The sequence below is a fragment of the Alosa pseudoharengus genome, unplaced genomic scaffold (genome assembly GCF_046254945.1).
Source record: "Alosa pseudoharengus isolate Yale_2024_CS ecotype anadromous, Long Island Sound unplaced genomic scaffold, YU_APseudo_1.1 YU_APseudo_1.1_scf_14, whole genome shotgun sequence".
Taxonomy (NCBI): domain Eukaryota; kingdom Metazoa; phylum Chordata; class Actinopteri; order Clupeiformes; family Clupeidae; genus Alosa; species Alosa pseudoharengus.
The window spans coordinates 26,840,674-26,868,435 of NW_027468609.1; the positions used below are offsets into that span (position 1 = coordinate 26,840,674).

The 27,762-nt window shown below is 42.8% G+C and overlaps 1 protein-coding gene across 3 annotated transcripts; it reads left to right on the forward strand.

The window, feature by feature from the left end:
* Positions 1 to 957: 957 nt before the first annotated feature.
* On the forward strand, positions 958 to 27,720 carry chd1 (chromodomain helicase DNA binding protein 1). 3 transcript variants are annotated; one of them, XM_076284416.1, is made up of 37 exons: positions 958 to 1,251; positions 3,224 to 3,344; positions 4,346 to 4,532; positions 4,657 to 4,797; positions 4,970 to 5,025; positions 5,317 to 5,475; positions 5,787 to 6,055; positions 6,319 to 6,544; positions 6,791 to 6,891; positions 7,006 to 7,184; positions 7,344 to 7,465; positions 7,874 to 8,090; positions 8,680 to 8,769; positions 8,913 to 9,103; positions 10,151 to 10,339; positions 10,569 to 10,731; positions 11,138 to 11,290; positions 11,885 to 11,956; positions 12,324 to 12,473; positions 12,703 to 12,851; positions 17,127 to 17,223; positions 17,542 to 17,637; positions 18,116 to 18,292; positions 19,299 to 19,459; positions 19,574 to 19,615; positions 19,762 to 19,895; positions 20,724 to 20,862; positions 21,087 to 21,237; positions 21,580 to 21,702; positions 22,026 to 22,169; positions 22,494 to 22,778; positions 23,185 to 23,319; positions 23,724 to 23,902; positions 24,191 to 24,290; positions 24,469 to 24,520; positions 24,732 to 24,999; positions 25,427 to 27,720. In XM_076284416.1, exons 2-37 carry the CDS (start codon positions 3,292 to 3,294, stop codon positions 25,773 to 25,775), a joined length of 5,499 nt encoding a protein of 1,832 aa, XP_076140531.1. In that variant the 5' UTR covers positions 958 to 1,251; positions 3,224 to 3,291; the 3' UTR covers positions 25,776 to 27,720. The 3 variants fall into 3 exon arrangements, with proteins under 3 accessions (XP_076140531.1, XP_076140534.1, XP_076140533.1); XM_076284419.1 differs by having other exon boundaries at positions 26,211 to 27,720; XM_076284418.1 differs by lacking the exon at positions 958 to 1,251 and adding an exon at positions 2,626 to 2,764.
* Positions 27,721 to 27,762: the final 42 nt, after the last annotated feature.

Sequence of the window (27,762 nt, forward strand, 5' to 3'; positions counted from 1 at the left end):
TGTGTGTTTGTGGAGGCACATTGTAGATTAGATTTAGATTTTAATTATTTGTCTGTTAATTTCCTGTTTCTTTTATTATACCGTAAGGTGTAATTTCTAACCAGGAAAATGTTAAAGATGCACAACTGATTGATAACGGTTGATTTCTTGAATGTTAGTTTGTGCACAAACTTTTCAGAATTTTCTGTGTAATAGTTTCTCTTATAGCTGTACAAAAAGGAAAGCTGACTTAATTGTTACAGAATGAAGATATTAATATCAGTTATATGACTGTAAAATCCCCTCAATCAATGTAGATTCTTCTGTCCCTGTTTTAAGACTGTTGCCCATTAAATGTGGAGGCATATTGTAAAATAATTTAGATTTTAATTATTTGTCTGATTTATTTTTCTTATGAAGTGTATACAATTTCTTACCCGGTGAATTCGTAACAACAACTTTAGGTTTGCAAAGACTTTAAATTAAACTGATTGTTCTAAAGCTGTGTGATTAATATCCCTTGAGCAATATTCTTTATGGGTGATTATAACATGTTATAGACTTAAGTAAACAGAAAAACATCCAACTCTACACTTAGCATTGGCTTCAATAAGTTTATGTGTCATAACTGCTCATAAGAATATAATCATGTGTCAGAATTTAAAATCGCCCAAAAGGAGCTGAAAATGAAACTTTCTTTCCATCCTGTGTTCTAATGAATTAGATTTCTGCAGGCTAACATTTTTACACTGAATTACTGAGAGTTTCAGTAGTTTTCTCTGTTTTCGGCTTCTGTCTTTTACATGTGACGATTGATATTACAAGCCCTTACAACAAACACTAATATCTGTTTAATATAAAAAATATTGTGTTTTGTTTTCCAAGATGCATTACATGGGGTAACAAAACGCTGTCCTGACGTCACTACCCGGGGTTTCCACACTCGACATCGTTTGAGTGTATGAGCTCGACGGCGTCATGGCGGAGGCCGGCTGTCGAAGGACCCATAGCTAAAATGCCTGCAATCTTTAACAGTTAGTACTGTTCAGCGATATACTACCAGTTACCACTTGGAAGTTTTAAAGGAAGACAAAGTTCCTCGTTTGAAAGAAGAAACCAAGGGAGCTTGGTTTGATATTGTGAAGGACCGCTGGGTTGCTCTCCCTGGGAGCAAGCTAGCGAGCTAGCAACCGTTAGCTGCTAGCTCAAGAAAATAGAAAAAAGGACCTCGGCGTCGGACGCGGAGACGGAGTGGACCCTCGCTTGAGTGAGGTAACGTTACTATCAAAAGCAAAACAAGGCTGAAGTGTGATGCGTTATGCATTGGATTAGCATTGCTGTGTCTCTGTTTAGTGTTTATCATTAGCTCTTAAGATCTTCTCCCGGTTATAATGTAACTAGTACAGAGCAGAAGCTTTTTGGTTACATTTTGAGAAGTAACGACGGATGAAAACAACTATTCGCCTGGTGGTAACGTTAGCTAACGTTTACTAGCACTGGTGGCTACGAAGCTTGTAGTGCAGTGCGGGATTCAGCAAACCTGATGTGTTGATATTGGGATCTCGATAAGTTTAGTACATATTATGTGGACTTCAGTGTTGTTATGATAAATAGTAACATCAGCCAACCTATCCACAGTTGGTTTGTTAACTTTCACTTTGATATCAAGTTAGCCAGCTATAGCTAAATAGCCACAGTAGTGAATTCTTACTGGCGTTGTCCAATGCTATCGTATGTTAGCCTGCTAACAGTCCTTCATTTCACGCCGTGACCTGGTTTGCTTGATCTCGCTAACTAGCTAAATATTAGCCAATAGCCTGCTAAATCATATGACCGCGTGAAGATGTGCTCTTATGATCAATTAAACTTGACATTACACCGGCATTGCAAGAATTAACCTTTTCCTCTTCCTTATATGAGGCTATTTATTCTATTTTGCAAAACACTGGGAAGAGCTTGTTAGTTTAAGTTGGCTAGCAAGCATGCTTCTCATGAGCTGTGATGTTGGCTACCTAGCATTCCCTAGCTAGCTGGATAGTTAGCTACTTAGCAACTTTTCGCTCAGAAAGTAAAGACACAATTTCAATCATTTGCTGGATGGTTACGTTAGCTTGCGTTACAAGCTAACTTACATTTGAAATATAGCGCGAAATACGCCTCTTTGGGTCTATTGGAAATATTCCTCTTGCTTAACAGTTGACAAAGTTTGGCGATCATATAGTCTTTTTTAAGGTGTGCGCAGCTCGCCTATCGTTATTTTATTGCTAACTGCGAATGGCTTGCGATTAAAGAACGTCCTCAGAGTCGGTGCTCTATTGCCTCCTACTCACGTTCTCGTCTTGGGGGCATTGTCCAGGAGAGTCCGCTAGAGCCCTATTGCTTCTCAGGCCTGGTGCAAGAGGCCTTTGCGGTCTAACGCGATGTTGCTTGGTTTTTATTTCATTGAAACACATATGACGGCGGACTGATTGAGTTGCTAGTTGTTTTTAACAAAACATCCTGAAAAGAAAGTTACAGTCCGCGGTTACATTTCCTAATATTTTTACTAATTGTGCGTGGAAATGATGAAATCGCGTGTTTGTTTGTCACTGTTTATTTTATCAAACGGGTCATGCCGTGAGGGCAATTCATTGGGTTTTAAACCAACATGTTATTTTGAGTATTCTACAGATCTGCACATCTGTTATTGTAAAATGAACTCCAAGGTAGTAATTTAGGTTCAAATCCTATCATTTAATAACGTATTTCTGGAAACTCGGGCAAAGCTGTCGCCGCTGTCATTTAGGTAAAAACGGTATTATTACAGTACACCTTAATGTAACCAGTACAGTTTAACTAGACCTAGCTAGCAGTACTAATTAGCTGATGTGACATTATAATTGATTGCTTTATTGTGCTGACAAAAATGTATAAAACAAAGTTTTTCCACTGCTACTTGTAATTGATAAAATATTTGATTGACTTGATGATTTTTAGAGGCACTATACTGTATGTGTACCTCTTTTACAGTGATACTGTTATGTGTAATCTTGAAGGGATGTAAGGCTACAGATTTTCAGCGCAGGGTTTAATACACATGTCAACACTACCCCAAAGGTAAACAGTTTACCTGGTCCTTATTGACAAACAAAATGCAAGTGTTCTTTAGATTTTCATCTGTGTTGTTGCACTGAAGGTGTTATGAAAGTCTTTAGGGCACCTGTAGATAAGACACATTGAAGCTCATGGCTATTTTTTCTTGCAGGTAAACTACCCAGTAATTAGTGTACTGGGCGAGACCACATTTCTGAGGCCGTCTTTGGAGACTCCAATATGGACGGACGCAGTGAAGACGAAAGTGTGAGCAACAGCAGTGGAGAGTCAAGGTAGTACCTAAATGTGCAAGCATTTCATTGTGGATGAGGTGGATGACCTGCTCTTTAGCCAAACTCAGTGTGGGCATTGGAGCCCGAAAAAGTAAACACTTGATTCACAATAAAACTATGAGTGTCTTGTGTAATTTGAGACCAAAAGCAGAGACTTTCTAATGTGGAGACACAGCACTCAAAAAATACTCCATAGAAATGCATGGGGCTAGTTTGTCACGCCAATATGGCCGTTGTCTACACATATCCCACCCCTTCCTCGGCAAAACGTTGACATGTGAATACATTGAGCCAATCATATAGTGTGTTGTGAAGACATCGTGCCAATCATGTGTTGTGATCTCGCCGCTGGAGCAAGATTGGTGTAGTGAAGCCTTGCGCACGCGCAGTTCGACCCAAAGACTATGCCCGATGAGTGCCCATAAAACGTTGGTATATGGCCGCTGAGTGGAGGGACTTGCCTAAAAGGACTTTGCCAAAAGACACAACTTGGAGTGAATATTGATAGTTTAGCATTTTGTATTTTGTAATACACTTGGCATCTTTAAAGTTATATAATTGTTTTCAAGATTTCCTGTAACAAAAATTGCTGCTGTCTGAGTGCTATGTTGAAGGATGCTGCAGACTGTGATTGATACAAGCCTCCCAGTCCCCCTGCTGTGCCAGTCATTCCATTAACTTAATACTCGCATCATGGAGGGTTTAGCCGATCACCTCCAGAGATGCATAGTCAGACTGATTCATTTTGCTAGGGTCATTCTTGTGCTCTCCTAGCTTGCTGATTTCTTTCCACTGTGCCATATTGTTAGAGTGGACCTGCACATTTCTGTGTATGACATTACGTTTTCATCTTGTGTTGACAACTTGTCCACCAGTAGTTGGTTGATTTGGTTTGCAGGCAAACGTTCCCCTGCCAAATGTGTTGTTGTTGTTGTTGTTGTTGTGCCTGTATTGTTATGATATTGCATTGTCCACTGATGTGCCCTGGCTGTGTGTTGCAGTAACTCTGATGATGAGTCTGGATCCGGATCGGGTTCTGGGTCAGGCTCCAGCTCCAGCAGCAGTAGCTCCAGCAGCAGCCAATCAGGGAGCAGCGACTCAGGAAGTGGCTCCGACTCCGGCAGCCAGTCCGATTCGGACTCGGAGAAGTCCAAGAAAGCTGAACCGGCAAAGATTGATGGGGCAGAGGTAAAACACCACTGTGTTAACTTCTCTTATTGCTACATGTTAATTTGTGACACAATTGTAGTTTTTATGACATAGAATCACATTTGAGGTATTTGATAAACTTATTTCTTTTGCTTTGTCACAGTTTTGGAAGTCAAACCCCAGTATCCTGGCAGTGCAAAGGTCAGCCATGCTCAGGAAACAGCAGCTTCAGCAGCAGCAGCAGCAACAACAGCAGCAGCAGCATCAACAGCAACAGCAAAGCTCTTCAAACAGCTCGGATGAGGTAACATTCCCTAGTCTCTTAAGATGCACTTCTTATTTTTAAACACTTGAATGGGTTAGCTGATTCACTTGTCAGAAGTTTTACCTGTGCTGGAGTGCTATCTAAGTGCTAGCCAGACAGAGTTGACACAGGCATCTTTCAGAGTGTTTTAAAACTGCTTCTGTTCTTTTAGGACTCTTCCAGCAGTGATGACTCGGATGATGATTCGTCGAGAGAGAAAAGCAAAGGGTGAGTTCACTGCCACTGAGATGCACAACCAGCCACCTTGAAGCTACAAGCGAGTCAACCAGGAGTCACTTCCTGTTGCTGTAAAAAAGAAGAAGAAAGTCATTGTTGTGGAACTTCTGGTGAATGTTCATTATAGTGTGCTGCCTCTTTGCTTTATCTTCAGATGAGTCAAACAGGGCAGTTGAGACAGATGCTGCGTGATGATCAGGTCTACAGTTCAGTCCAGATAGGCAGGAGGATGAGGTTGTTGTATGTTGTAATTGCCTATTTACGTATGTTTTGGGGTTGCAGGTCTGGTTCAGGCTCGGATTCAGATTCCGGGTCAGGGTCTGATTCTGGCAGCAACTCTGGTTCTGATTCCTCTGGTGAGGAGCAGGAAGAAAACAGTGACGCTTCCGCATCAGACTATGAACCAAGTCACAAAGTCAAGAGCCGCAAGCCACCCACCAAGTGAGTTCCTGAGCTCTTAGCTCCTTACGCTGAGTAGCGAATCTATTGTTATTATGATTGAATTGACGACTTGAATCTCCAGCACATGTGCTAATCTCCCTCCTCTGACAGAATAGCTTGTGAAGCGCCGAGCCTGTCCCTCATTATATTTCCACAGGCTGCATGACAAGTGAAATGCCCCTCTGTGATTGACCGCTGATTGAATTTCCTCTCTTTCTGGAGTGCCAGAATAGGCCATTAATGAGAAAGAAGACAGGGGGGGGGGAAACACATGCCTATTTTTTTGCACTCAAAAGCTTTTGTCTACCCAGGGCCAATGCCAGGAATGGCAAAAAGAGTAAAGCACAGAGGAAGAAGCCGCCGGGGGGCTCTTCCTCGGACGAGGATGACTTTGACAAGAAGGCGCTGGCCGGCCCACGCCGGCAGGCTACGGTCAATGTGAGCTACAAGGAGGATGACGAGCTCAAGACCGACTCGGACGACCTGGTGGAGGTGACCGGCGAGGACGTGCCGCAGCCTGAGGAGGACGAGTTTGAGACGCTGGAGCGAGTGATGGACACGAGAGTTGGCAGGAAAGGAGGTGAGCAATTAGAAGGGTGGGGTGAAGGGACTTTTCCTTGTTGGTGTAATTATGGGCTACAGTTTTTTATTTTATATATATATATATATATATATATATATATATATATATATATATAGGTATATATATATAGGTGCCTCCTTTTTAAAAAAAAATTTTTTTTATGAATTTCTGGCACTTGATCAATTTGAACACATAAATGCACACACACTCACTTGTATTTGTGATCTCCTCTTACCATAGCTTTGTTTGTTTTTTTGCAGCCACGGGAGCCACCACTACAGTGTATGCGGTTGAGGCGGACGGAGACCCCAACGGGACCTTCAACCCCCACAAGGAGGCTGGAGACGTCCAGTACCTGATCAAGTGGAAGGGCTGGTCCCACATTCACAACACCTGGGAGACCGAGGACACACTCAAGCTGCAGAACGTCAAGGGCATGAAGAAACTGGACAACTTCAAGAAGAAGAAGTCAGAGGAGAGGAAGTGGTGAGCCCCACGTTTTTATTTCTCTTGATGTAGCACAGCGTGTGGGTTGGCTTCAGTTAGGTGTAGGTGTACAGTAGCTTTTTGTCAAAGCTTTTGAGCTGGCTGTCACCTGCATTTCCTGTTAATTTGAATATGTGCATCCTGGAGCGCTCCTGGATTGCATGCCTTGTTAAATGCTAAACATGTGGTGATCTGGCGACTTTATTTGCTGTCATTGTTTGAATGAAATGCATTTTCTCACTTCAGGCTAAAAGCAGCATCACCAGAGGATGTTGAGTACTTTAACTGTCAGCAGGAGCTTATGGATGACTTGCACTCTCAGTACCAGCTTGTGGAGAGAATTATTGGTGAGGCTTACAGAAATATGTTCTGAAATACACACATTCAATAGTCAGAAGTCACATTTTTTTAAGCCTTACACGTGCAGTGTAATGAGATGTCTTATGCATTGGGACTAACAGGCCACTCAAATCAGAAGTCGGCAGCAGGTTATCCTGACTACCTGTGTAAGTGGCAGGGGCTTCCTTACTCCGAGTGCAGCTGGGAAGATGGCGCCCTCATCGGCAGAAAATTCCAGAAGTGCATTGATGATTACATGTGCCGCAACCACAGCAAGACCATTCCTTACAGAGACTGCAAGGTATCAGCATCCAAGCAATTTTTACTGTCTTTTTTTAGTCTCACTACTGATAATAAACATGCTACTATTGAGCATAATACAGGGAAGGGAAGGGAATAAACCTTGTTCATTTCTGACCGATATGTGCACAAGTGGTGATGCAGTTTATCATGTTTCTAGGTTTTGAAGCAGAGGCCGAGGTTTATGCCCATGAAGAAGCAGCCCAGCTATATCACAGAGGGCCTAGAGCTGCGAGACTACCAGCTGGATGGCTTAAACTGGATGGCTCATTCCTGGTGCAAGTATGTTGAGATTGAATTGAACTGAATTTGCCGCCACGGTAATTTAAGTCAGTCGTGAACCATCTTAACAAAACACGAAACAATATTTTGTCAGTCTGGTGTTGATGCTAATGGAAGTGCTGTGGTTTGCTCACACCAGTCAGCCTCTATGATGAATCAGCATCCTGTACAGTCGGTGTGCCACAAGATTCGCACATCGAATTTGCTGTGAAAATGCAGGGTTGAATTACTATAAAAAGTGAAACACAGTGAAATAATATATAATGCCAATTTTTGGAATTGTGCCCTGGCTGTAATTGCACCATTTTCAGAACAGTTAATGTACTGTAATGTAGTATGTATAACATTACAGTAATGAGTGTAATGTACTGTAGTTAGTTCTGTAACATTGCTTATACCTATCCGCAGAGGGAACAGCTGTATCCTGGCAGACGAGATGGGGCTGGGGAAAACCATCCAGACCATCTCCTTCCTCAACTACATGTTCCATGAGCACCAGCTGTACGGGCCCTTCCTGCTGGTGGTGCCCCTGTCTACCCTCACCTCCTGGCAGCGCGAGATCCAGCTCTGGGCCCCACAGATGAATGTGGTCGTCTACCTGGGCGACATCAACAGCAGGAATATGGTAGGCTGTTGCACACAATAGCACTTTATTTTTTTGTGGTTGAATTTCTGACCTCTAAATCCTCAGGGGGTCACTAAGGGCAATATTCAGGTTTAGATAAGGAAGAGGTGCAAGATCAACAGCAGTTGGACACAAAACTAGAAAGGAAACGAGACACCAAAAAAGTGAGCGTTGTTGTACCCAGTAGCACCTGTTTTTTTTTATATCTAAATGTGACATTTGACTCCTCAGTGGCAACATTCAGGTTGAGGAAGTTAAGAGATGCTCTGTTTGTTTCCTGCATGAATGTGGCCAGATGATTTGAATTCATTCTCCCTCATTAGCTGGTCCTCCTGTTCAGGAGCTGCGCTAACATGCAAGTCCAGATTGTTGATGCAGCCTCTGGGCAAACTTCCATGTCCCAAATAAAAAAAATTTCACCTCTAGTGGCACCTTGAAAATCAATCGATAAGGGGAAATATTTGAGCCAGGGAACCAAACATTGCAATTATGCCAGATGTGCTGCTGATCTACTGTGAACATTTGTGCAGTGTTTACTTTGAGGAGCTGGAACAATATTAACACCATGTTTTATTTTTCTCATTTTCAGATCAGAACGCATGAGTGGATGCATGTTCAGAACAAGCGACTGAAGCTCAACATATTGCTCACCACTTATGAGATTCTCTTGAAAGATAAGGTACGTAGTAGTCATTACTGCACTCTTCTACTGAGAGTTTCTCACGTGAAGAGATGTATATGAGTGAAAAATGACCTGGCAGTTGGCCACCTCCAAGTGAATTCTCAGACACTTTTGAACGGTTCTTTCTTGTTTCGCATCAGTCATTCCTGGGGAACGTGAGCTGGGCCTTCATCGGCGTGGATGAGGCCCACCGGCTGAAGAACGACGACTCGCTCCTCTACAAGACGATGATCGAATTCCGCTCCAACCACAGGCTCCTTATCACAGGGACGCCACTGCAGAACTCCCTCAAGGAGCTCTGGTCGCTACTGCACTTCATCATGCCAGAAAAGTAGGCCCACCACCCATACACACGTCATTCGATGATGTCTTGTTATTAGGGCTGTCAACGTGAATGCGTTAGTTGCGATGCGATTAAGGACCAAGCATAACACGTTCTTTCCTTTTAATCGCGTGCCGCCAAATATTTTTTATTTTACACCATCACTTGTTCTGTTATTAGTGATTCTCTTTGGCTGCTACTATTTTGATCCTTTGATGCGCCATTTCTTGTCCTCAAATTGAATTAAATGGAATTAAAATATCACTGAAGCACTTCAAGTTTAAGTGTAAGTGAAATGTGCTGTAGGCCTAGACTACATTTTGCACATGCACTTGCAAGCAGTGATTTTTGCATGCACTTGCATATTTCTCAATTTGAAAAGTTTTTTTTGTTCGTTATGCCCTTTATAATGTGTGTACATTTTGTGCATGCACTAATGCTGTAGCATTTATTTCAGTTTATATCGGCTATATTTCTAATTGTGTTGCCTCAGGCCCACTGCACATCTTTTTAAGTTTGATTTGAAATAATCAAATACATCTTAAAGTAAAATACAATACGTTCATAAAGTAACTTTCTTTGCATTGATTTGATTCCCAATCAAGATAGACTGATAATAATTGATTTACATTGTTAATATGGACTTAATTATTTATTTTTTTAAATGCAAAGTAATAGAATTTTAATCATGTGATAAAATATGCAATTAATCGTGATTAACTTTTTTGAAATTCAGCTGTTAATCGGTAAAAAACCGCATTGTTTGACAGCCCTACTGATGTTTTTATATTGGAATTATATGAACGATAGATGGTGTAAGATGTGATGGAATGTGCCATTTTTCTCATTTGGTTAAATTTAAATGTAACACTTTTCGTACACCCCTCGGTGGATTGCCTACTATATGGTGTTCTTGTCTGAAATGTCACACCACATATAACCTTGCTCCATTGTTCTTGCTGGGATTGGTGGGACTGGTAAGGTTTCGCGTCTTATCACTGGATAACCTTTTAAAGCGTGGTTGTGGCTTTGCTCGATGTCCCCCCGTGGTGTCAGGTTTCACTCGTGGGAGCTGTTCGAGGACGAGCACGGGATGGGCCGCGACTCCGGCTACGCCAGCCTCCACAAGGAGCTGGAGCCCTTCCTGCTGCGCCGCGTCAAGAAGGATGTGGAGAAGTCGCTGCCCGCCAAGGTGGAGCAGATCCTCCGGGTGGAGATGAGCGCCATTCAGAAGCAGTACTACAAGTAAGAACAGCGGAGAACGAGAGCTCTACCCTGTTTCGGCCCTAGTCTGTCCCCATCTGTCATGTGTAGACTGGCAAGTCTACAAAAATTAAGAAAAAAAATATATCAAAAGACATTATAATTCTTGAATAGCTCTGTAATGGATATATTGCTTTGTTAAAGTTAAGGGAGGCGAGCATCACCACATGGGTTTAGATGAGGGCCTAATTGCTTGCTTTGGCCTCCGTAGGTGGATTTTAACCAGAAACTACAAAGCTCTTAGCAAAGGCACAAAGGGCAGCACGTCAGGCTTTCTCAACATCATGATGGAGCTTAAGAAGTGCTGTAACCACTGCTACCTCATCAAGCCGCCAGAGGACAACGAGTTCTACAACAGACAAGAGGCGCTGCAGGTAACCCAGCAGTTCTTCGTCCTCAAGCTTAGAGCTTCAAGCCTTGGCCCCGGCAGTGGCGCAGCTGGCTGGGGCACCTGCACTGTACGCCAGTGACCCGGGTTCGATTCCCGCCCCGTGGTCCTTCCCGGATCCCACCCCGAGACTCTCCCACTCACCTCCTGTCATTCTCCATATATATATATATATAGAGCTTCAATCTTCCCTTACTGACTGACATGTTCCCTGTGTGTGCCTAAGGCATGGAGAACATACCATTTTCTGATCTGATTCTAATGTGAAAACCTTCATTATCTTTCAACGCATTCGTTTATTCATTCACGTTCACAATTCATTAACTTTACGTGATGTTGTAATGTAAAAAGTGTGGAACTTATTTCCCTCCTCTATGTTTGTGTGTGTGCAGCACTTGATCCGTAGCAGTGGGAAGCTGGTGTTGCTGGACAAGCTGCTGGTTCGGCTGAAGGAGCGAGGCCACCGTGTGCTCATCTTCTCTCAGATGGTCCGGATGCTGGACATCCTGGCCGAGTACCTGAAGAGCCGGCAGTTCCTTTTCCAGGTTTGTGTCGCACTGTGCCCAGTTGGTTGTGTGTTTCTTTGGTTCTGTGTTCTCTTAATAATAGAAATGGGTGCCAGCACCTACCCCCACCATGTGATCCATACCCAGCAGGGTTGTGCACAATTTGAATTGCAATTCTGCTTCCTGTGTGCTACCTCAATTGAAATGCAAGTGAAATTCAAGATTTGAATTGGAATTTAAGAGCCAGTTTCAATTCAATTCTGGAATTTTGCACAAGCCTGATACCCAGGCCCTTGTAGTATAAGTATAAGTATATATACTCTTTTGATCCCGTGAGGGAAATTTGGTCTCTGCATTTATCCCAATCCGTGAATTAGTGAAACACACTCAGAACACAATGAACACACAGTGAGGTGAAGCACACACTAATCCCGACGCAGTGAGCTGCCTGCAACAACAGCGGCGCTCGGGGAGCAGTGAGGGGTTAGGTGCCTTGCTCAAGGGCACTTTAGCCGTGCCTACTGATCGGGGTTCGAACCGGCAACCCTCCAGTCTGAAGCGCTAACCAGTAGGACACGGCTGCCCCCACCTATGAGTGTGTTCCTCATAGGTAATCATGTGCTCTCTCTGCAGCGGTTAGATGGCTCCATCAAAGGCGAGATGAGAAGGCAGGCACTGGATCATTTCAACGCAGAGGGCTCTGAGGTAACCAAATCCGTTTCTTATTTATTGTATGCATATTTGTCCAGTTTTTTTTTTATGCCTCTGCGTCAGTGATAGCCGTGGCTGAAGGCATTGTGCCATCTGTCCATCCCCGATCTCGTGAACGCAATATCTCAAGAACGCCTCAAGTCACATGCTTCAAATCTGGTACAAAAGTTCAATTAGACTTAAAGATGAACTGGTTCATTTTTGGAGGTCAAAGTTCAAGGTCACTGTGACCATGAAAGCCCCATTCTTGTGAACGCAAATATCTCAAGAATGGTGTTGGTATGAATTGTTCACTTGGACTGAAAGATCAACTGGTTGATTCCTTTCAGCTCTGTAATCTATGTATTTCTTCTCATCACAGGATTTCTGTTTCTTGCTGTCCACGCGAGCTGGGGGTCTGGGTATCAACCTGGCATCTGCAGACACAGTGGTGATCTTCGACTCTGACTGGAACCCCCAGAATGACTTGCAGGCTCAGGCCAGAGCTCACAGGATTGGTCAAAAGAGACAGGTACCCTCACCTAGTTCTCATCTCTGCTCAACACCATTTTTTTTATTTAGCAAACACTTTTACAAATTCAAGTAGATTATTGTATTTCCTCCCTCTTAGAGACCTGTAGTGGACCAGCAATAGTGTGTCCAACAGAGCAAAAGAGTGTTTGCAACTCTTTAGCATTACTTTAGCATAACTATGAATCATCTGTTATCTTCACTCCATCACCTTTCTCGGCTGCGTCTAGGTGAACATCTACCGACTGGTGACCAAAGGGTCAGTAGAGGAAGAGATCATCGAGCGGGCCAAGAAAAAGATGGTGTTGGACCACCTGGTCATCCAGAGAATGGACACCACCGGCAAGACTGTTCTACATACGGGTGCTGCTCCCTCCAGGTAGGGTTCCAGGTCTTTGTAGTAGCAGGGCTCCAGAGTGCGACCAATTTGGTCGCATATGCGACCTAATTTTTCAAAAGTGCGACTAAAAAAAATCGGAGGTCGCACCGGTGCGATCAGCTATTCGAGAGAGGAAAATGTGTCCGCATTGAAACTCTCTACCTTTGGTTCAATAACAGACACATATTTGGCCAATATCGTGGTTTAAACAAATCACAGATAGAGAAGGGCGGGACCTCCCCTCTGATTGGCCGTGGCCCAGTGCCTGTGTGTAAATTTGAAAATGCGTGTGCTGCAGAGAGAGCGAAACAATGCATACAAGGCCTTCCCGAACGACAGAGATACAGATATCGCCGAAAAGGAGTGCGTCATTGACCGCAGTTACATGCAGGGAGTAACCCGGTTTTCAACAGCAATATTCGTTTTGCGCGCGAGTTGTGTAAACTCATTCTGATGGCATCAATCAATTAAATCCGGTATTTGGCACAAACCGAATATCGCTGCTACATTTAAAGCCCGAATATTCCCTGCATGTATAACTGTGGTCATTGTGTACGGTGAATTGAATGGACACATTTAGATCGAGCATGGCAAGTCATTGCAATAGCCTATAATAATAGGCCTACCATTTCGTTACTGCATTAACCATAGTGATGTTCTTATTGAAAAATTAAAAATACTAAAATTAAAAAGTAAATTGCATTGTGGGGCTGTCAAATGATTATTGCAATCATCATTGCAAAATCACATAAAAATCCCCCAGGCTACTTGGAACATCTCTTTAAATTGTGCTCATACATTTCTATGGACAGTGTTGGGCAAGTTACTTCAAAATCGTAATGTACTATGCATTACTTATTACTGTCATTTCAAAGTAATTTGTTACATTATAATATTACTGTCTCTGAATTGTAAGGCATTACACTACTATTGCATTACTTTTAAGTTACTTTCACCAAAATATCTAGAAATATGGATTTGCCATTCTAAATGCAGTTTATTACGCTCAATGCAGCTTGCTCTTCCAATGGAGGGAGATGTGGTATAGCATAATGACTGAGCTAGGCTTAAGGCAACAGTAGAATGCAATAGGCGCAGTGCTCATAATGCAATACAAGGAACAATCATAGTCAGAATTTTGTTAAAAACCGACAAAAGGTCAAAGTCTGGTAAATTGTGATAGAAATACTGTAACTTTAAGGCCTAGGCCTACTCATTAAAATCAATAGAGAGCCTACTATATTGTAAATCAAAGCTTAAAGGAACCGTATGTAAGATTGTGTCCAAAACGGGTACTACAATCACTTTCAAATTACTGTAGAGCGGTGTATCCCCTTCCCCTCCCCTCTGACTGGCAGAGTTGGCAACCGGATGACGAAACACTACTGACTTTGTGATTAGTAGATAGGTGGAGGGTGGCGCATTAGGCCAAAACACAACATGACAACATCAACATCAGTTGAGGGCTGCAACTTCACTTTTTAAATGACAATATCCTGGCCAGACTACTGTTGTCAGTGATATAAGTATTTGAAATGAACATGATTTCTTAATGTCTAGTGACATATCAGGGCAATTTTATGATTAATTGAAATACAATTTTTACATACGGTTCCTTTAATAAAGACATGTCAAGATGGTGGCCTGCTGGCCATTTCCGTGCCCTAAGTGAGTGGCTTTGAGTGAGTGACATTTAAATGATAACTCAAACACCTAAAGTAAAATAAAAGGCCTATTATTTACAGACCATTACTGTGTATTTTTAAACATTAATTTCTGAAGAAATTCTGTTTTACTTATAAATGGTGCACTGTCAATTTAAGAGCATTGATCTTTACGTTGGCATAATGCCCTTTTGCCAGCTCTTGTTTACAAGCCTTATTTGTTTGAGTTACATTGATAGCACAATATTAACAATAATAAGCACAATGTTAAGTTGTTTTAAGCAACCTTCATTGCTTTGGAAATGGAAGTATGCAATGACATGTTGCTTCACATTTCGTTTTGCGAATAAAGTGAATTATGAGCCTGGTATCCACCTAGCTATCTGAATGGAATGCATTTCAGTCGACTCAGCATATCATGTCCTTCATGTAGCCTAAATGCTTGGAAAACGAATGATTGAAGACCCACCAATTCTAGTACTACGTGGTGATTGAGAGAACCCAAAAGGTATCAAACTTGCATGTAACATCGTGTTAGTGCATTTTGACATTGTAAACGTTATTGATGAAGAGTGAAACGCAGTTTGCAGTAAAGCTACTATTCATTGGTTACATTTGGGTGCTCCCTCTGTCCTTTGGTGCCCAATGCAAAGTGCGTGATGCGCGTGGTGGGAGCGGTGGCACTGCCAGGCTACACAATGTTTTTCTGCATTTCTATCCCATATTCTCTTCAATTTAAGTTCACAGCACAAAGCTGACATGCACAACAGCATAGTTTGTGTTTTTATCAAGAATCAAAAAGATTAGCGTGGCACTATAGATGTTTCATTAATTTACTTGTGCTATTTCGCGAGCTGAGAGATCTTTCGGTTTCGCACACAAAGTGCACTAACTATTATGTTCTTCATAGCCTTGTCTCTGACAAGCTGAAAATAATGAGCGTAGGCTTATGTCCATCCCGCAAATAGAGTCCGCCTGCGAGTCTGCTGCAGCCACAGTCATATTCAACCAGTATCAGGAGATAACGTTCTACTATTTTGCGCGGATTTTTTCTCCTCTGTTGTTCTCGCGTGGTGTTTGCGAATTTGTATCAAAACCAAAACAAGCGCTTAATTTTGGGTTAAACTGCATTGTAACGCGCGTTACTGAAGTTCGTACCGAGTAAATATTACCCAATTTTTTTTTTGTAATGCCTTACATTACCGCGTTACCGCAAACAGCAATATATTACAGTAATTACATTACTTTTGTAACGCATTACTCCCAACACTGTCTATGGAAGATGCTAGCATGGCGAGCTGGTTTAGCCAAGGCTTAAAGATCATGAAGGATAGTATGTAAGACATTGAGCCATGAGATTTGAAGCCCTTAAAAGACATGCACTGTTAATTTACTCACTGTTATTTTTATTTAATTCATCTTGAGATGTTTTAAGTTTACATTTCAGCTCAGTGAAGCACTTAAAGCACCAACACTTCATTAAGTTACTTTTCTTGTAGAATTGTAAATCATAAGTCATAGGACAACCTATATAGGACAGTAATTAAGGGAAAAAAGTGAACCTGCTGCGGTGTTAAATGCGATGTGGTTGAAAATTTGGGTGCACCTAACTTTTGTGCTGGTGCACCTAAGAAAAAAAGTTAGGCGCACCAGTGCAACCAGTGCAAAAAGTTAGTCTGGAGCCCTGAGTAGGGTTCAGACATGCTTGTGTACTGATGTTGTCATTCCCAGCTTGATCATTGCTAGGCTAGGTTTGTCTTAAACACAAATGTATTTCATAGTAATTGAAAGAATGAATGGCAGGTATACTTTGATTTTTGGGCAAGCTGTGTCTAGCAGGCTGTTTCAGGGTCAGTGTTGTATCTCGTGACGGATACATGTTGTTGTTGTTGTTGTTGTTTCTCCTCCTTTCAATTCCTTAAAAAATGATTTTTCTTGCTTTCACTTGATACATTGAGGTCGTTGGTCACAGCATTGACCTTCCAGCGCCACCACAATCTGAGATTTGCAAAGCAAACAGCAACCATCTGGCACTGTCAGAGAGTCAAAACATTTGATTTGAGATGATCACTGATAAACCACAGGCCTATATTTACTCACAGATAGAAGAATGAGTATCTATCCCTTTGTGGGCTCGCACGGCGGAGACGCCACACTAGACAAGGGGAAGAACAGGGGGCGAGAAACTGTAGGGTGTAAAGGAAAAAGCCAGTTCTTCAAGAACAAGGCCCACATCTGGAGTTAATTAGGTGTTTTATGGGTATGTAAAAATTGTGAACATGCTGCCAGTCCTTTCCTTACTGGCTCTCAAGTATGCCTTGAGGTGGAATGTGTAAGAGTGAATATATATGCACAGCTTTTTTTTTGGTTTGCCTTGGTTGCCTGGGAAATTGCAAATTTACACTGATTGCATTTTCTTTGTTTCGGTCCCGATCCTTGTGCCTTTTTCACAGTCGCACGGTTAATGGTTTGAAATTGAGTGTCTCGTGCTATCGAGGTCAGAGGTATTTGCCTCTGAACCCTCGCCACCGCACTCCACAAATGAAACATCCCAAGAATGCAATTGGATCTCCTCTGCCGCTCAGTTTAAATTTTTCTCTCTCGCCTGCAGTTCCACCCCGTTCAACAAGGAGGAGCTGTCAGCCATCCTCAAGTTTGGTGCAGAGGAGCTCTTCAAGGAGCCCGAGGGGGAGGAGCAGGAACCACAGGTTAGTCCACCCACAGGACATCAACCTGGCCAGAGTTGTGCACTTTATATGTAATCATGGTTGAATTCTAAATTGAGGCTATTGAATAATTTACCGCCAAAAGCAGTTCAGATTAGTGAACCTTCTCAGGAGACTCTTGTTGACCAAGAGGCCTCAATCAAGTTGGTGTGTGAACAGCCACTATGTGATCTCTTTCTGGCTTCAGAATTGCATATTTTTACTGACCCCCTTATAGTCTATATTTGTCCAATACGAATATCCAGTGATGTAGTGTGCTTTAGTCCCCAACATCATTGTTTTTGTGTGTGTGTGTGGCAGGATATGGATATTGAGGAGATCCTGAAGAGAGCAGAGACCAGGGAGAATGACCCTGGCCAGTCAAGTATAGGAGAAGAGCTCCTGTCTCAGTTCAAGGTATTTTCTCTCTTCTTGTTTCTCTGTTCTGCACATGGGCTCTGACACATGGTTCTAATAACATTTCTAAGACTTTTTGAAAACCTGAAAACCTTTTTGTGCCTCCTTACTTGATTTATTTACCATTTTGCCTGGTTGATGGGGTCTGTAAATGGGGTTTGTAAATTCCCGACCTCCAAAGTGGGGCATGACTGAAAATGTTTAAGAACCACTACCATAGGGGACCATAAACAACTATCTCACATGTCAATGTAACTGTAAGGCTTTAACAAAGCCTAATTCTCAACAACCTGCCGAACAACTCTGAAGTGTCAACAAACCCTTTACTTAGCCCTAACTACAATGGCTTTTTGTACTGCTCATTGTCAGCAGTCCCTCAACAGGTGGCTTCATGATGGTTTATGACGGGCTGCCCGAATAAAGTGACACCCACCCACTCACTCTGGACTCACGTGCATGTTCCAACTGTGTCCTGCAGGTGGCAAACTTCTCCATGATGGAGGAGGAGGAGATGGACATGGACCCGGAGCGGGGCCACAGGAACTGGGACGACATCATCCCCGAGGAGCAGCGGCGGCGCCTGGAGGAGGAGGAGCGCCAGAAGGAGCTGGAGGAGATCTACCTGCTGCCGCGCATGAGGAACTGTGCCAAGCAGGTGAGTGCTCTTCTAGAACATTCCATGTGGTTACTGCTGCTGCATTCACAGAATTTTCCAAAGCTCACCTGGAATGTTATGTGACACAAGCAAGGTACTTGATCTGTCATTTATGTCAGGGAGGTACTTCACTGGTGTTGTAGTGTTTGATGTTAAAATGTACAATGTGCATCTGTGTTTTTTATAACAATAGAACATACCATACAATTCACATAGCCATGCAACGTATCTGCACACTATAGTCATGTTGGCTTAGGTTGAATAGCAAGTAGAAACATTGCATCTGTGAGTTGACAAGACTTGTTTTTTGCCAGTTCTGGGAATATAATAAAATGACAACACAGATACTGTGAATAGCTTGTCATGCTGCGTCAAATACTTCTTGCATTCCATACAGGTTGGAGTGCCTCTGCCAATTAACTTCTGATCAGTCTTGTGTACGCGAAACTTTCTGAACTGCCAAGCCTTTTATGTGGAGAAAGTTGAAATCGGATGAGATTGAGGCCTTGTAATGGTTCCCTTGGCAATAGTGTTATGTAGTTCTTCTTGCATTATGATGAGGTCATCCTGTCCTATGATTGATTTGGTTCTGTAGGCATAAACTGCAGGGACTGAGAAGAGAAGGCCTAGCTTCTGTGAATATGCACTGAATGAGGCAATAATACCTGCCTCATAGATATTTTGTTATGTTGATATATTCTGAATAATATTTGCTCCTTAATCTTGAGGTATTACCCAGCTCAAGTGTCTTGTCAGACCTGTTTTCGTCGCCCTTTTAGACCCCCATGCTTGTTTAATATCTCCAAATAGTGCCTTGGCTGCCCTGGAGCCATTTTTCTAAAAACAGTTGACCTTTAGCAAGGCACGCTCTCAGCACATTGTGATCCTTGTAGTTCACCACACATAACATCTCCACTTTGAGCTTTTTGAGTGACGTGCCAGTGTTGCAGTCGGCAGTTGTTTATTTGTTTGTTGTTATTATTTACATTTACATTTGGCTTTTCAGATAAGCTTTAACGGGAACGAAGGCAGACGCAGCCGGAATCGGAGGTACTCGGGCTCAGACAGCGACTCCGTGTCCGACCGCAAGAGGCCCAAGAAACGCGGCAGGCCTCGGACCATCCCGCGAGAGAACATCAAAGGCTTCACAGACGCTGAAATTCGAAGGTAAAAATTATGATACTGTGGAGGCTATACTATGATACCTCCATAGCCTCCAGTTGCATAAGTCCAGTTTGAGAGGCCTCACAATGTTTTTAAATATATGCTTTCCTCCTGCAGATTCATCAAGAGCTACAAAAAATTTGGCGGCCCTCTGGAAAGGTAACTGCTCTCCTCTGTCTTTATTTTTACCTAGTTCCTTTCATCTAAATCCAGTCAACTTTTACTACCTTTAACTTTAAATCTCTTTAAAAGCACTATAAAAATCAAGGCATTGCAAAATCACTCACCCTTCTGATGGATACCAGGTTAGATGCAATTGCGCGAGACGCAGAGCTGGTGGACAAGTCGGAGCACGACCTGAGACGACTGGCGGAGACGGTGCACAACGGCTGTGTGAGGACGCTGAGGGAGAACCCCTGTGGTCCAGAGAAGACCTCAGGTAGCGGATCACTCGCACATTACACAACAGTACACACCTCACACATCTCTCACATCTACCAACAGTCTTTAACAGCTACCAGTGCTCACAGTGTTAATGAAGATGTAAAACAGGTGTGGTGAAGAGGCTGTGATCATCTGTCCTGCTTCAATATTAGCTTGCTGTTTCAGTTAATATGATATTAGGTTGAATCATTGATTTATTTAGTATGGACTAGCCAAGGGTATGTTTCATGTATACCTTCGTTTGGCATCTCACCCCAAACAGGAATAGCTCTGCTCAGGATGACTTCTTACCGTGGTTATTTAAACATTTGCAAGGCTAGCTCACTTTGCCTATTTGGCTGCTAGAGCCTGTTTTCAAGCACCTTGCTATTGTTACAGATTTGAATGTGAAGGATACTTGAGTGTCAGGGTTAAATGGATACACAATCTCAAGTATGTTAAAGTAGGAACTTGCTCAACACTTCTGCTTGAGTTAACAGAATTTGCACCCACAGCCTCATTCTCCCAGGCTGTCTGTGTGGTAGATCTCAGCAATGATTGTGATTTATGTGTTTTTTTTTTTTTTTTTTTACTTCACTTTTCTGCTTGTGCAATCGCTTTTACTCATACAATGCAAGGTCTGTCCTAACAGAGTGTTTAACTCGAAACACTAGCCAAACTGGGTATTAGATGCACAAGTAGTTGTCAATAGCTTTTCTTCCTTTTTTGTTCTTGCTTTATGCTGTAGTGTACTTTTAAAACTGAGAAGTCACTCTCCTTTAGAATTTACACAAACCAACTTCTCCTTTCCAACGAGTGTTGTCGCTTGTGTGTTTGGCCGCAGGAGGCAGACGGGGTAAAGTGAAGGGGCCCACATTCCGAATCTCCGGGGTCCAGGTGAACGCCAAGCTGGTCATCTCCCACGAAGAGGAGCTAGCTCCCCTCCACAAGGCTATCCCCGCAGACCCGGAGGAGAGGAAAAGGTGCGGACGCCCCTTAGCTCCTCTTCCTCAGTTACTTTTGACAGATGGTTAAATTCTGCAGTGGATCCAATCCAATTTAGTATAGATAGAGGCAGTATTGTGGGGTTGGAAAACAGTGCGCATGTTGTAAGCTCATGATCTAGGCTTATGTAGAGCATAAGTGTCTGGTATTTGAAAATATCAGTATTTGCATGTTACAAGCCTTTTCTGTTATTTTGCTTCAGGTATAAATTACCTTGCCATTCAAAGGCAGCTCACTTTGACATTGAATGGGGCAAAGAAGATGATGCCAGTTTGCTCATAGGCATCTATGAGTATGGCTATGGGAGCTGGGAGATGATCAAAATGGACCCAGACCTCAACCTGACTCATAAGGTAAACCATGGACCACAACATCCCTAGCCCCAGGCATGAAGCACTGTTAGCACTTGAATGTTGTGTCTACACAAAGCTGTTCTCTGTTTGCCTAATGGTGCTTGGCAAGCTCATCACTTAAGGCATCCCATAGCTATCATTCCCACACAACCAAAGCAATCTTTGTGCTGGTCAAATAAACTCCACCCCATTCATACTAACCGCTAGGCCTTGTAACGACCACAGACACTGACAAGGCAGAGATTCCACAGCAGAGAGATTGTATGTACCCTCCCTGTGTGTAAAAATAAACTGGAATGGAGCTAGACTTGAATTGACGCTTGTGTTTTTGCCCCCGAGCAGTTGTTGCCTGACGACCCCGACAAGAAGCCCCAGGCCAAACAGCTCCAGACGAGAGCGGACTACCTCATCAAATTACTGAGCAAAGACCTGGCCAAGAAGGAGGCGCAGCGACAAGCGGGCACGGTAAGCCTCGGGTAGACAGCACCTGCACACACCTGGGCCCACCTGTGGTCTGTCGACCTGGGAAGGGTGCGCTTGTGCTGAGTCTGCAGTAGAATAGGAACATGTGGTGAAAACAATGGTGCCTCTGCAAACAGGTGCTTCCTGGATTTACACCTGTAACTCGCTCAGTCTGAGCATTTCAGACGGATTGTTTGTTTGTTTGTTTATGTACATCATCTTCAGCTGGTTTGAGCTGTGTCTGACCAAGAAAGCCTTGATATCTGGTGTGTCAGATTGTCGAAAGACATGATCTCCCTGCAAACAGCCTGCTTGTGTGTTTAAAGGCCAACTCTCGGAAGAGGAAACCCAGGGGCAAGAAGAACAAAAATGTGAAGCCAGCAAAGGTGGACGAGGCGGTAAACAGCATGTCCTCAGCGCCTCCTTCAGATAAGAGCTCAGAGGAGGAGGAGGACAAGGAGGAAGAAAGGGTACGTTGGGATCAAAACTTGAGATGGACTCGAGCCGCACATTCAATCCATAGAAAAGATGCACCACATGAGCTCTCTGTTCTGATATGGCGTTAAGCTATCACTACATTTCTTTTACTAGTGGGAGTGGAAATGTAATTTGCATTTTAGTAGGTTCCCCATAAGGTATTAATGAGAAGAGTCTTCTAGCTAATTGGAGTTGTGCACGGCTTTGTTCTCAGCGCAGTCCGGCGTCAGAAAGTAGTTTGGTGTCCTCTTAGTTTTTGAAGGCCTGACTGTAGGTGAACTTGAATCCTCTGACCTCATTTCTCCTCACCTTTACAGGAAGTGGCCCCAGTGAAACCTCCCACCAGAAGGGGGCGGGCGGAACCTGTGGTCGTCAAGCAGGAGGAAGAGGAAGAGGAGGACTCTGAGCCTGAGCCCCTCACCCCCAAAGAGCCCGAGGAGAAGGAGAAGGAGAAAGAGAAGGACAGGGAGGTGAAGAAGGAGATCAAGAAGGAGAAGAAAGAGGATGGTCGCGACGGCAAAGAGAAGAGGGAACCCAAGGAGAAGAAGGAGGCCAAGCCCCCAGAGCCTGTGACTCGGGTAGAGGAGCCACCGGTGGAGAAGGTAGGCAACCTCCAGGGGAACCGCACTGGTGTTCTCACAGTTTTCTGTAGTTTCATTCTGGACATGCTTAGAATGCATGAATATTCTCAAAAGGCAATGCATTTATGTAAGTCCGCTAGCTAAGCAGCAATCTGATTTTTATTTATTTATTATCTTTCATTATTTAGTTGTTTTTTTTTGGATCCGTTTGCCTCTTGACCACAGAATTGACAGTTGAAGTGATACACTGCAGAAGGAAATTCACTGTTTCACCGATATCTCTACAGCATACTCACTGACATGATTGACAGATGATTTAGTCTGGAAGGTGCAAGAAGCCCGTGGCTGATGTGCATGTCTGACATACGGTTGAGCAAGTTTTCGGTGTGGGCAAAGTCAAGTGTCTGACACTGTGACTGATTGGCAGATGGTGGAGATAAAAACCGAGGTTCGGGAGAAGGGAGGGAAGAAGGCCGACACGCCAGTCCACATCGCTTCAGGGGGAGAGAATGTTCCCATCTCAGAGGAGTCAGAGGAGCTGGACCAGAAGACCTTCAGTGTGGTGAGTTATTGTTATTGTTTTAGTTTTTTGCAGGCACTGCAAAAAGTCAAATGACATGATATCAAATCAAAAGAGGGAATGTTCAGGTTCCCAAGGAGGGGAAAAAAACCTTCAGACAAGTGAGAATGCTCTGACGTAACAAAAACAAGTATCTTGGCAGAAACCAAACAAGGATATAGTGTCTTGACTGACTGGTTTACTTCCTTTTGTTTGTTGGACATTCCTGAGATGATTTGATCTGTCAGCAAATTTATGTTTTGCTACTCTTTGCTATGTGAACAGCTAGTAAGGAGAAATGCCTTTTACCTTAAAGTAACCTGTCTTATCTCTGGTGAGCTATGAAGATATTGTCGTTCCTGGTTAGTCTATCCTGACTGACGTAAGTGTGTCTGAATTTGCCACAGTGTAAGGAGCGCATGCGGCCGGTGAAGGCAGCCTTAAAGCAGTTAGACCGGCCGGAGAAGGGCCTGTCGGAGCGCGAGCAACTAGAACACACCCGCCAGTGCCTCATCAAGATCGGAGACCACATCACTGAGTGTCTGAAGGAGTACACCAACCCAGACCAGATCAAGCAGTGGAGGAAGTATGTTGCTGACTCACATATGAAAATCCTGTCATCCTGTCAGGCATTCATTTTACCATAGTGATTTAGCTGTGTTGAAGTATATAATTATTAAATTGTATCTATTTGTAACTAATTTATTTAAAAATATATATATATATATTAATTTATTTCCCTGATTTAAATAAATAAATCTGTGCTGAACTTGAAGGCAGTAGGAACATGATGTACATTATTATGTTGAACCCATATTCTCAGGTAATGTCCCTATGGAATATCCTTGGCTAAATGTGGATCTTTTCATTACAGAAACCTCTGGATATTTGTGTCAAAGTTCACTGAATTTGATGCAAGAAAATTGCATAAATTATATAAGCATGCCATAAAGAAAAGACAGGAGAATGCTCAGGTCAGTTTCCATTTTCTTATATATTTATTGGCCGTCAAAACTAAAGTGTGTATTAATACTGTTTTGCAATGTTGGCCATAAAGCCATAAAAAATCAATTAGTCCAAGATATACTACAATTATACTCTATTTGTGTGCAGTTATTACACTGTTAACAACTGTGTCTGTTTTTGTTGTAGGCAGCGGACCAGAACACTAGCACTGTAAATACTCAAAGCTTTAAACACTCGGGTATGTTGTCTTGTGTGTGTTTCTATGGTCAAGCCAAGCTCTTTCACTATGAAACGTTTACAAATTTTCACTCACTCTTTTGTATGGTCAATCATTAGTTGTAATTCTAAGTGATAAAATCTATTCAATTAATTCATGTAATTAAATCCCTAATGCTATGTTCTGTTCACATTTGACTAAAAATAAAAACTCATTGCATTGTCTCTATCAGACATTGAAAGGTTAAAGGACAACTCGCACCAGGACGACAGCAGCAGGGACAGCTACAGTTCAGACCGTCACCACTCGTCGTCAACGCGCTACCACAGCGGCAGCGAGCAGAGCAAGGAGCCGCGGCACGTCAGCGAGTCGTACAGGAAGGGCAGCGACACCCGCAAGAGGCCCTACTCCTCCTTCAGCAACGGCAAAGACCTCCGGGACAGGGACCGAGAGAGAGACAGAGATCGAGACCAGTACCGATCAGAGCGTCAAGACAGCAGGTACACTACTGAATTGTCTGTGTGGCTTTATGGCACTAGGCTAATGAATTTAGACCTCTTGTTTAAATCTGAAGGGCCATGTGCCACTGCTTCATGCTAATAGTCTGCTAGACCTTAGAAAGGAAGTGAAAATGAAATATTACACCATGTATTTCACTGACTCAGTGTGTTTCGTGGTTAGAATAAGTGGGTTTCCTTTTTTCCTATCCTTTAACACTTCTCTTATTATAACGCAACATATAGTACATGGTCTGCCACAACTTCTTTAATAGTCGGTTTCACTCAAGCTGAGTCATTTGCATGCTTCATATATGTTTACTGCCCAGTGTGGTGCTGCTCTGACAGGAGTGTTGTGCAAGTATCAGCCATTTTAAATTAGCACAGAGTAGCTGCTGGCATCTGAACCATTCGCATTCATCTCTCTCAGATACTACAGCGACAGCAAGCACAGGAAGTTAGACGACCACCGCTCGAGCCGAGATCATCGGGCAGAGAGCAGCTCCAAGGACCGGCACTCCGACCACCGACATTCAGACCACCGGTCCGACCGCCACTCAGGCTCGGACTACAGCAGCCATCACAAGTCGTCCCGCGACTACCGCTACCACTCGGACTGGCAGTCAGACCACAGGGCATCGGGCAGCGGGCCCCGGTCGCCCCGCGACCAGCGCTCCCCGTATGAGTCACGCTCGCCCATGGGCCACCGTTCGCCGTTCGAGTACTCGTCCGATCACAAGAGCACGCCCGAGCAGATCTGGAGCAGCCGCAAGACATAACGAATGCCACCTGTGTTGAGGGTTTAAAAAAACCCTAAATGAACGATTGATCGAACGAGCGAACAAACGAACAAACTCGCTGCAGACTCACTCAGCCATAGACACAACTGAAACACAGGAAATGCCTTATGGGACTGTCCAAACGCTGTATCATGCACACACTGCGTCTTTATGGGGGTCAGTGTGGACGCCTTCTCTCTATCTCTCTCTCCATCTCTTTCTATCTATCTCTTTGTATCTGACGGGTGTCTCGGTATTAAGTCCGAGGAGTGACGGGATTTTGGATGCGTGGGGGGGGGGGGGGGGCACAGACATATTTTTGTATTTAAAAGCAATGCTGCACTGTTTCGCAAAGGCTGCGGCATAATTTTTCCCTTTTTTAATTATTATTTTTATAAATGAACTTTTTCTTTTTTTTCTCCTTTTTTAAAAAAGACAGAAAATGACCTGAGTGCTACCCACGTCCCATCAACCAACACTGGATCCTGGCATTGGCTCATCACTAAGTCAATGTGGTTCGTGGCTTATTTAAGAAGTGTTCAGACACAGTTGAAAAAGTAGCGCAAAGTATCGTCCTGTTATCATGCTAAGTGTGGATTTGAATGGTCTTTTTTCGAAAGCAGTCTGAAGGACTTGGGTTCACCTTCCAAAGTACCTCGTTTACAGTGTTTCCTGTGACCACCTTGCCGATGATTCTTCTTCGTTTTATTTTTTTTTCCCTTATTGCATCATGCTTGAAATATTTAATTTCTGTTTCAAATGTAAAATAACCTGGATTTTTTAGTGCACATCTGAGAAATGTCCCTTTTCACACAAATTGTACTACTGTAAATTATTGTATAAAAGTAAAATCAAATGGGCTTTTTTCTCTCAGGCTTTTTTCAGTTTGTTGTTGTTTTGACTCTACTTTTTCCCCATCAACTCAGGCTTTTTGTCAACTGTAAGAATTAATGATCAAGTTCTTGTTATGACAGTTAATGATAAATATTCTATTTAGAATGTAACTCGGGAACTGGCGGGGGTGGGGGGTCTATTCCATTTGTGTATGCCTCTGGGGGTTCTTTTTTTTTTTTTTTTTTTTTTTTTTTAAGTCTAGTCTTTGGATAATTCTGAGTTGTGAATATATGTCAGTAACCAGATGGCAAACCTCACGTTTTAAAGCATCATGTGATAAAGTGTAAGGGGTCTATCGTAGATAGAGGCACTTATATGATCTCAAATAAACTAGAACATTTTTATGGACTTTCCTTTTTCCTTCCTTTTTTGTTTTCCTTCCTTTTTATACATAATTGTAGGCAATAATGTCAAATCTATGCAGCCCAAGTGTATTTCTGGCAAACGGCCCAAGCAAGTCAAATGCTGTTACAGTACACACTGATGTATATAGATTTTCTCTATATTTCAAATTGAATTTACACTGAAAAATGCATGGATTTTTAAAAGATATTGTTTTATATAATTGTTTATAAAGTCATTAAACTCGAATCACTGTTCTCACTTGTAATCTGGAGTTGTGTACGAAAATTCCACTTTAGAGTGTTTCCCTATGGTATTCTTGCCAGGTATAGATAAAAGAAATACTTACACTTTAAAGAAGCCTGTGTCTAATCCTTTCTGGCAAAACTCAGGGAACATTTCATGAACACATGGCCAATCATTTAGGTGACAGCTGGCATACCATGATTCTGTTCATCACCACTGACCTGTGTGGATGACTGGACAGTTTTTTTGCCTCTTTAGAACATGTCGCTGCCTGCAAGAAAGTGTTCATTTCTCCTGTGAAAAATCTTGTGGTTTTGATATGATCATTTGACTTCTGTGATGGCAAAATTTACATTTTGAATATTTTTTGTTTTCAGCAAATGTTTCCCGATGCTTGGCAAAATGGGATGTCATGACTGTAACTTATTCATTCTCACAATGAAAGTGGAAGTGTAGTCACGTTGCTGTGTTTGTGTGTGTCAGTTTTTACCAGGCACAGATTTTT